At 51.1% G+C, this 10065-nt stretch overlaps 1 protein-coding gene across 1 annotated transcript; it reads left to right on the top strand.

Moving 5' to 3' along the window:
• The first annotated feature begins 6335 nt into the window (after positions 1-6335).
• Positions 6336-10045, top strand: LOC136532155 (casein kinase 1). Its single transcript, XM_066524760.1, has 7 exons — positions 6336-6755; positions 6883-6923; positions 7638-7707; positions 7787-7935; positions 8092-8187; positions 8876-8946; positions 9696-10045. The coding sequence occupies exons 1-7, from the start codon at positions 6680-6682 to the stop codon at positions 9787-9789; spliced, it is 597 nt and encodes a 198-aa protein (XP_066380857.1). The 5' UTR covers positions 6336-6679; the 3' UTR covers positions 9790-10045.
• The last annotated feature ends 20 nt before the right edge of the window (positions 10046-10065 follow it).

Here is a 10065-nt window from a genome sequence, read left to right as displayed (position 1 = left end):
TGCAAAAAGGCGTGTGGCGGGACATGGCCCTGGCAGATGGGATGCGTGCTGCCCGACGAAACGTTGCCTGGTTAGCGGGACATGGCCTAGACAAGGCCCATCACTACCTCAACATGGGCACGGGAAATAAGGCACAACCGCATGCAAACGATCCTCCACCTTCCCAGGCAGGGTATGGAAGGGTCCACCAATGGAATCTCCATCGAGGAGAGGCCAACGGGTCACCCAAGTCAATCGAACGGCTTGGGCGGCTACCAAGAGACAGGTAAGGAGCAGTGGGATGCCTCATGCGGGTTATGCCGACCCTATCATGAATGATGAACACGGATCGCTTTCGAACATATCCGATAGGAGCTCCCCAGACCCATCACTCGAGCCATCGAGGTAACCTTACCAAACCCCCTTTTTTGTTTTCTAGTGCATAATCATTCATTCATCCATTCTCATGCATGCATTCATACATTGATCCATACATTCATCCCATATATCCAAGCATTACATATGTAGTTGTTGCATCACAACACTTCATGTTGCGTCATGAAGTAGAAGTCACCTCATTTGATATGAGCAACGACTGACCGAGGTTTGAAGGCCGACCCACAAAGGGCTCGAGGCCACCTCACGTCAAACAGAGCTAGGGGAGAAAACACATATGAGCCCTAGCGGCCCTCGCCCGATCCGCTCAGAAGCAGATAGGGTCATCTCGACCTTCTTGTTCGATCCTGACCTTGAGCCATGCCCACAGAATCTCCATCGAGGGGAGGCCAGTGGGCCACTCGAGTCAGTCTTCAGAATGGCTCGAGCATCTACTGGGAGGCGGGTTAAGGAGCAGTGGAATGCCACATAAGGACTATGCCGACCCCATTACGAATGACGGACCCGGATTCCACTCGGACGTACCCGTTATTAAGCTCACCGAGCGCGTCACTACAGCCATCAAGGCAAGCGACGTTAGCTCAACCCCTCCGATTGCAGAAACCGCGGATGGGGTAATGAATGAAACTAGACCGACCCCTCAGCCGTGCCCGACACTTGGGATGGCATCCGACACTTGGGTTGGTGCTCCGTCTCGCCCGACCCCTCAGCCACGCCCAACACTTGAGTTGGCGCCTGACACCTAGGTTGGCGCTCCGTCTCGCTAGACCCCTTGGCCACACCCGACACTTGGGTTGGCGCTCCATCCTCGGCCATGCCTGACACTTGGGTTGGCGCCCAACACTTGGGTTGGTGCTCTGTCTCGTCTGACCCCTCAGCCGCCCTCGACACTTGGGTTGGTGCTTTGTCTCGCCCGACCCCTCGGCCACGCTCGACACTTGGGTTGGCGCCTGACCCGACACTTGGGTTGGCGCCCGACCCGACACTTGGGTTGGTGCCCGATGCTTGGGTTCGCGCTCCATCCTCGACCGTGCCCGACACTTGGGTTGGCGCTTTGTCTCGCCTGACCCCTCGGCCACACCCGACACTTGGGTTGGCGCTCCTTCTCGCCTGACCCCTCGGCCACGCCTGACACTTGGGTTGGCGCTCCGTCTCGTCCAACCCTTCGGCCATGCCCGACACTTGGGTTAGCGCCCAATGCTTGGGTTGGCACTCCATCCTCGGCCGCGCCCGACGCTTGGGTTGGCGCCCCATCTCGCTCGACCCCTCAGCCGCGCACGACACTTCGGGTTTGCGCTCTGTCTCGTCCGACGGCGACCCACAATCTTACACCCACCGGGTGTGCTCGTGAAACGAGTGTAAACAACCCATTTACGACTTCACAGATGTCCCAAAAGGGCTCGGGGGCTCCTATCGGGTTCATAAACCCGGGATCCCCAATGGACCCGCTTCCCAGTAGAAACTTGGCCCACCAGACGGCGTAGCGACAACGCGCGCCTCCCGGGCTGGCCCATATACATAATGATAGGCCGGGAGAACGATCCGGTCCCCGACTGAAAGGCCTGGCCAAGATGGGGACACCGTCCGACTTCAACCTCCTTTTCCAACCGGAGATACGTCGGACCTCTACTCGCGGCTCTTCCTGACCGACATAGTCGGGGCCGACTAGGAACGGTCGACTGGGGGCGCCCGCTCGATGAGGGCTCGGAGATTAGGCGGAGCAGATAAGGTAAGGCGCTCAAGTCAAACCGCAATACCGAGGACCGTACCCTGCCATACCCTGCGCACCTGCAGGACGGTGCTACTAGGCCATGCTAGATGGACACTATGCAACCTTCCAGGCGTGTCAGAACACAAATAGTATTGTAGGCGTCGACGTTTGCCATACCAGGCGAACACGGTAGAGCCTGCCACATGCATCTGGACATAAACAGTATTGTGGGCGTTGATGACCGTCTCGTACCCGACAGCGTGGGCAAGAAGACTAGGTAGCACACGTATACATTCTCTCTCTTTTTCTGACTTATAAGGCCATCCCCTTCGACTATAAAAAGGGCATGATCTCTCTCCTAAAAAGCTCTCCGGCTCTCTGGCTCTCCTAAAAAAGAGAAGCTAGACGATTCGAGCACTCGAGGACCTGAGAACTCGAATAGCTTAATAGCTCTAGAACTCTAAAGCTACACAGAGCATACGCTCCAATACTTAGCGCACATTAGAGCCTCCGTCACTCTCGGTCCTTCGGTTCAGAGTCCGACCGGGTCTTTAACATCCATCTTCTTATTCATACTCGTTTGTAACCCTACAGCAAACTTCGAGCACCTGGGCTCAGGAATGAAGTCACCGTCCGACTGAAACTGGACGTTGGGCACGTTGCCTGAACCAGTATAAATCATGTGTCATTGAGTGTTAGGCCACATCCGATCACAACGCACGGCAAAACTATAAATATTTACTTGTTGATCACTTTTCGCACCGACAAGTCCTCTTTTCTAACCTTCAATGAGAAAAAAAATATTATTTTGGAGATCTTGTAACTCCAGTAGTTCCCCAACCTAAAGAGAAAATTTTCTCAGTCCCTCAAATCATAGTCTTCCACCCCTCAAATGAAGGAGAGATCTCTTCCCCCAATCCACTATTTTTCTTATCGTGGATTAGATTTTTTCGTTCTGCTGAAGAGAAGACCTTCAAAATCCCAAAACACGTTTTGTATCTTCCTCAATAACTAGTTTTTAGGGTTGAAGTTTTCTCGTGCCGCTGGAGATGCTCTAACCACACTGTCGCGATAGGAAAGCCCTTAAATCAGGACTTGTTTGGAATGTGACGAATTGTTCCTTCGTTTTTTTTAAATAAACTATTTTTCTATAAAATTTTAAAATTTATACGTTCCAAACATGTCCCATGAATATCTAGACGTTCTTTTTCCTGCAACGAGGATTTCCGCATCTCACAGAAACTAGTATTCTACGAATCTACGTAAAGAAAGAACCATGCGAAAGCACAAAAACCAGACGCAACAAAAGACCGGGGCAAAAGGCAACACACCAGCAGACAAGGATCAGGAAAATGGAGACCGCAGGCACAAAGAAACGGGAACGCATCGCCGTGCTCCCCTATCCCTCCTATCCGTTGCCCAGCCCCCGTCCGTTTCCCACGATTTCCGCGTCCCACCCATCCCCTCTACGCTTTCTTTACAAAGGCTTTTATCCATGTGCCATTAAAAAGTTTATAATTACGTATAAATTATTTAAAAAGTTAAGCTCACACGAGTGCCATCGTTCTAAACTTCTTTGCTCTTCAAATATTCCGTCGGTGTTCTATTTGTTTTTCACCGTTTGGCAGCCCTTACACATGGGTTTGGTCAGTGTAAACATCCAAAATACCCTTCTCTCGTCCTATTCTCTTGCTTCTTTCTCTCTACCTAGTGGGGTCAAGCTGTCAGTGACCTAGCTCCACCTTCCTCCTCGCCACGCGCCAGCCTTGCGCCCTACCGACGCCAGGGTGGAGCTTGCTCTCCCGTGCCCGCACCGCGGCAGAGCTCACTCACTCGCGCTTGCGGCGGCCAGGCAGAGCTCGCCTGCGCCCGCGCCAGCGACGGCAGGGACGGAGCTGCCCTCCACACACAACCGTGGTGGCTGGGGCGAAGCTCCCCCCTGCGCGCGCTCGTTGTGGCCGGGCGGAGCTCGCCAGCGCCCACGCCCGCGCCCGCGGCAAAGCTCCCCGGTGCGCGCGCTCGCGGCGGCCGGGCGGAGCTCGCCCGCCCCTGTGCCCGCGGTGGACGAGGCGGAGCTGCCCCCGTGCACGCACCCGCGGTGGCCGGCGGAGCTCTCCTGCACCCGCGCCCGTGGAGGGCAAGGCAGAGCTCCCCCCCCCCCCTGCGCTCCCACGGCGGCCGGGGCGGAGCTCAACACTCCCACGCCGCGCCGTCGCGGTCTCGCGGATGCCACAAAGGCTGGGCTCGGGCTGCCTTACCGCCGCGCGCATCTCCGCCTCCGCGAAGTACCTGGCCTCCGTGCTCCTCAAGGCGCGGGCAAGCGCGTCCAGCACGTCGTGCCCGTGCTCCCGCATGCCGCGTGCACGTCCGTTGCACCGCGCCGCCACCTCAGACTCCTCATCCTCATCCTCAGACTCCATGCGCAGCAGCACGCCGTTGAGCTCGCGGCACACGGCCGCGTACAGGTGCACGACGAGGTAGTTGGTGGCGTCAGGCCCATTGTAGCCGTCGTAGATGCCGACGAACATCTAGCCATGTTCCTCCGACACAACCATGTGCACCCTGTCCTCCCTGGCCTTCCCGCGCGCCCACTGCACCCTCGCCGCGCCACCACCACCGTCGACGTCCGGTGCGCCATTGCCGACTGCCACGATGTGCTCCTTCCCGCCGTCGGGGGACACGCACGGCCATGCACGCAGCACCGACGCGACGGCCCTGTGGAGGCCGCCAAGGAAGGCCACCAAGGAGCAAGTTGGCCTTGCAAAGACGCCTACCGCCGCCGATGACGTGTGGCGTAGAGGTCCGCGAGGATCTGCTCGTCGGTGCATGCGGGGTGGCGTGACACCGACGACACACCCGAGTTCATGGCCAACGTCGATGTCGATGTCGATGGCGACACGATGCTACTGCTGCCGCTGTAGCTATCCAGCGGGCCCGAGTACTGCTGCGACTAGAGCATCCGGAACGAGGAGTTGGAGTTGTCGAACGACGACAAGCCGGAGAAGGACGCCCGGTCGCTTACAAACAAGGAGCCGCCCACCGCGGACTAGTTCGACGGCAGCAGCACGCCGTGGATGCGCCCCTGGTGGACGGCGCAGAGCTCCCTTTGGCCTTCGTGTGCACATGAAAGAGAAGAGAAAGACAAAGAGAAAGTTTAGATGGCTGCCAAACGGACCCAACTATAGAGTAAAATGGTTATTTTATCTGTCTGTTTGACACCATTAGATAGAAAAAATGGACGGAATGATTTGGAGAGAAAAAAAAGTTCAGAACGGTGGTACTGTTTCAACTGAATTTTTTTAATGGCTTGTGCATGGTTATAAACTTTTTTTAACGGTACACAATTAAAAAGCCTCAACTCTATTAATGAGCCCCTCCATCCCACCACCCGAAATTAACTGTGTGTTTGGTTAGGAGGACTAGGTGGGATGGTCTCGGGATCGACTTTGTTTGGTTTGGGGGCAAAGTGGAGCCGGGACGTCATCCACGCGAATATTCGCGTGAGATGCAGGGCGACCCCATCCCCCAAAATTTCACGGATGGGGTCCGTCCTAGGGGGGGACGAGCGAGCGACGGAGGTGCCGGACGCGGACGAGGTCGCAGAGAGGAGCCGTGCCGGACACGGAGAAGAGGAGAGAGAGGAGCCACGCGCTCGAGCGATTCCTGTACCGGTCCCGGCGAGCTTCGCCTGCGGCCTTGCCGCGCACCGCCGTGCCCGGCCCTGGCGAGCTCTAGTGGAGGAGGCGCGGGCGGAGTAGGCCCGGGACACGGGGCGGAGGAGGCGCGGGGTCGAGGGCTGCGGAGGAGGCGTGGCAAGGTAGCCGACGGAGGGCGAGCTCTAGGGGCTGGTCCTGCCGTCGCCGCGTGAGCTCCAACCCCACCTGCGGAGGAGGCTCGGGGCGCCGTGCGGAGGAAGCCCGGGGCAGCGCGCGTCCAGGCTCTGGCGGAGGAGGTGCGGGGCTGCCCTGCTGCAAGTCGCCGGCAGGTGATCTGCGCCCTGGCCCTGCTACGAGTGGCTGGCGGGCATAGGGAGGAAGAGATAAGGAGAGAGGAACAGATAAGGAGAAGAGAAAGAAAATAATAATAATAAAAAAAAACTTATAAATGGATTCCACTTATCGGTAGCTCATCTCACTTTTTATGTCTCTAAACTAAACACAAAATGAATCGATCCTGTCTCTCGTCGACTAAAAAAAAAAATAAAGCTATCCCGTTCCATAAATCAGATACGGGACCGTACCCACTCATCTTACCTCCAAACCAAACGCTACCCAAAATCCCCCGGAAATCAGAGACGCGAATCCCTCGCCCCAGGCCCCGAATTCTACCCGAAACCTCCGAGTTGGCTCGGCAATTCGATCCGCCTCACCGCCGCCGCCCGCCCGTCCGCCGGTCGGCCTTGACTGCTCCGTCGCACGCGGCGGTTCGCGGCGCGGAATCTACCTTTGGTCCGGAGATCCGGGGAAACCCTCGTTCCCGGGCGTTCCGGGCTCGAATCTTGCTGCGGACGGGCAATGTGAGCGCTCCCCATCGGAGGGGGACGATCTGCGGGGCGGTTGTTGGCTAGGTGAATCGTGCGGCGGTGTTGCGGGAATGGAGCACGTGATCGGAGGGAAGTTTAAGCTTGGGAAGAAGATCGGGAGCGGATCTTTCGGGGAGCTCTATCTCGGTACGCGCCTTGCCGGGTTCTTGATTGAATCTCTCACGCGTCTCTGCGGGTTCCTACGCGCCGCTGTTTTGTTTTGCTCGTCGTTCCGCGTTTGTTGCTGATGCGCTGATGTTTTTTTGGGCTGCAGGCGTCAACGTACAGAGCGGCGAGGAGGTGGCTATCAAGTTGGTATGAGATAATCTGATACTGTTCGTGGACCATTTTTCTTTCTCTCGTGGAAGTATATGCCTGACATTCGGCATTAGTTTGTTCCATATGCATACATATCTTTGGTCAACCATTGCTAGAAACGGTTTCGTGATGAATTCTTGTGTACGGTGTGACATAATTATGAAAATGAATGGTGTTCTGCATGTAATTGCTTTTCAAAAGATTGGTATGGTTCCGAGTTATATTTTTACATGACTAATAACAAGACTTTCAAACCTTTTCTTGGTTGTCCATGCGAATTGACCTGTGGATCCAGTTCCAATCATGGTGCTGTTACCTTTCATTAGTCTGGCTGTATAACAGCACCTATTTTTTTTTTAAAAAAAAGAAAGTAACAAGTCAAATTTTCATAGTGCTTGAGCATATGAAAAAAGCACTTGCAGAAAGTTGATTTCTGGTGGTCCATGATAAGATAATTTTAAATTTTACTTTTTATCCTGTATATATATGACACGGATTATGGATTGACTGTAGCAAAAAAAGAAGTGGGGGTGTATTTAGGTTATATTGTTCTATATGTAATGGCTTTCTAGCCTGAACATATTGAGACAGAATGAGGTTAGCCATTTTCAAGCAATATGATCTGTCAGTCTTAGTCTTGGTAGTCCCCCTTTCAGCCTCAAGAGTCAAGACATGCTACCTGACCGTTTTCCTTCATCTCATGTTTACCAGGAATCTGTAAAATCAAGGCATCCTCAGCTTCATTATGAATCGAAACTGTACATGCTTCTCCAAGGGGGAAGTAAGTACTAATACAAGGACACAGGTCGCTTGCTTCATATGCTTTCACTGATTTAATATATTTCTTTTCCAAACTTCAGCTGGAATTCCTCATTTGAAATGGTTTGGAGTGGAGGGGGAGTACAATGTCATGGTCATTGATCTTCTTGGTCCAAGTCTTGAAGACTTGTTCAACTACTGCAACAGAAAGTTCTCTCTTAAAACAGTACTTACGCTAGCTGATCAGATGGTTAGTTTCTTCTACAGGTCATGTCATTTTATTTTTTTAGCTTTTGTTACCTGTATGGCAACATACCTGTAAAATTGATGGCCCTATTTCTCAATTCTTGAATTTTTATTTGGTGGATGCTTGCCAAGTGATTGTCTTCCTGTTGTTTTCATACAGATAGCCAGGGTAGAGTATATGCACACGAGGGGGTTTCTTCATCGTGATATCAAGCCAGACAACTTCCTCATGGGCTTAGGCCGTAAAGCAAGTCAGGTTGGTGCCACTCATGAGCATGTTACTGATAAAACTTTTGTTGTGGCTGGTTTGAGTCTTCCAATCATAGCACACAAGTCAGGCTAAAATTCAAGCACAATGGCCATAGACTGTTCTCTGCATAGCTGCCGTCACAGGCAGGGTTTTAACTTTTAAATCTCCTGCTATAGCTCAAGCTATCTCAGGATAGCTGTTTGAGGAGGGTCTAGTTATTTGCTCCCATGTACAATTTGGCCGCTATAGCCCGATTTAGCCGGCCATTAGCTGTTTGAGACAGATCGCTAAATGCCAGGGCCTGCTATTTATAACACTCAGGACACTTCTGGATCATGATGACTGAATTAACCCAGACTCCTTTATTTTTTTTGTTACAATATTTACTGCAACTGAGAAGCTACTTCAATTGATGTCTATGGATTTGAATGGCTGTAGCTTGAATATGTTTTATTTAATATATGATATTTATAACATATCAAGTCTTTGGAAGGACTAAAAGTTCTTATTGTGCATTGAAGGTTACTCTAGCTGTGCTAACTTTTATGAGATAATATCTGCATCCAAACTTCTGTCATGTATATTTCGTGCAACTACTACCAAGAAACAAGTGTGTTTTTTTAGTGATTGATATAACATGTGCTTACTGCCAGCAAAGGTATAACTGCTTAAAAATTGAGTGCACTCTTTACAGGTTTATGTCATTGACTATGGCCTTGCAAAGAAGTATCGAGACCTCCAAACTCATAGACACATACCATACAGGTAATCAGAAACGGTTCTTATGATTGCTATGAAGCAATTTCTCTTTATACCTGGAATGTTTCTAGCACGGTACTTGTCATTCACTATGAATGCTATTTGCTTAGTATCAGACACTAGTTTCTGAACCCTGTAGAAGCAACCTTTGGGATATCCTCACTTACTATATTCTGTTTGACAGATGTATTGTTTTGCCTATTTTGGTTAACAGCTTGGTTGGCATGGCTGTTTAATAATTAATTGAACCTTGCTTAAGAATTTGTGTTACTGTGCTTGGAACATAACATGGGTTGATATCTGCTACTGAATGTATTGGTTCCAAAAGCTATATATTTCTACTGCCATTCCATGCAATCTACCTGAAATCTTAACTGGGTCGGTTCAATAAAATCTGAACGGTTTTAAACTGAGTTTTCTTTTCTAGATTTAAACTCCATGCGATGTGACGACCCCCCCCCCCCCCCCCCCCCCCCCCCCCCCCCTCTCTCTTTCTCCCAACGCCCTCCCGAAAAAAGGAATATGTACAACCATTTTTAAAGATCGTCGTTGCAATTTTAAGAAAGAACTGGGACACTGAGTAACATTACATATTATTAGTACCATACTAACATTGTAAGAAAAGGACTAATTATCATAGGTGATTACTTATTTCATTATATTAAAAACAGTTATTGGAAAAGAGTTTTTTTTGTTCTGTTACAGCTTGGGATACAGGTTCGAAGCTTATATGTTTTTCTTTGTTGTTACTGTAGGGAGAACAAAAACCTCACAGGAACAGCACGATATGCTAGTGTAAACACCCATCTTGGAGTAGGTGAGTATCACTACCTGTTAGGCTGTTACTAAGAGGTGGCACTAAGAGGTTAAAATAAAGTTTAGTAATACAGAACAGCAATTTTTAGGTTTTTACGGGTACAGTACAATCTAGTACAACAACAGAGCCTTTTAGTCCCAACCAAAGTTGGGGTAGGCTAGAGATGAGACCCAACGAAAAGGAAAACTTATAAAATATAAAAAGGCATTAACACTCCCGGTCACATAATTTAAGGCACATGTTTCATTGGGACGAACCTTTGACCAACAATTATTATATTAGTTTTTTTTTCTCGAACACGCAGGAGA

Source organism: Miscanthus floridulus, unplaced genomic scaffold (assembly GCF_019320115.1).
Source record: "Miscanthus floridulus cultivar M001 unplaced genomic scaffold, ASM1932011v1 fs_53_2_3, whole genome shotgun sequence".
NCBI lineage: Eukaryota > Viridiplantae > Streptophyta > Magnoliopsida > Poales > Poaceae > Miscanthus > Miscanthus floridulus.
The sequence above is the reverse complement of the archived record's forward strand: the minus strand, read 5'-3'. Positions and strand labels throughout refer to the sequence as shown.

Excerpts from the sequence above, each read along its gene's own strand:
- LOC136532155 (XM_066524760.1), top strand. The coding sequence starts at position 6,680 with ATGGAGCACGTGATCGGAGGGAAGTTTAAGCTTGGGAAGAAGATCGGG. Across the intron at positions 6,924-7,637 it reads AGGAGGTGGCTATCAAGTTG|GAATCTGTAAAATCAAGGCA; the intron begins GTATGAGATAAT and ends CATGTTTACCAG. Across the intron at positions 7,936-8,091 it reads TTACGCTAGCTGATCAGATG|ATAGCCAGGGTAGAGTATAT; the intron begins GTTAGTTTCTTC and ends GTTTTCATACAG.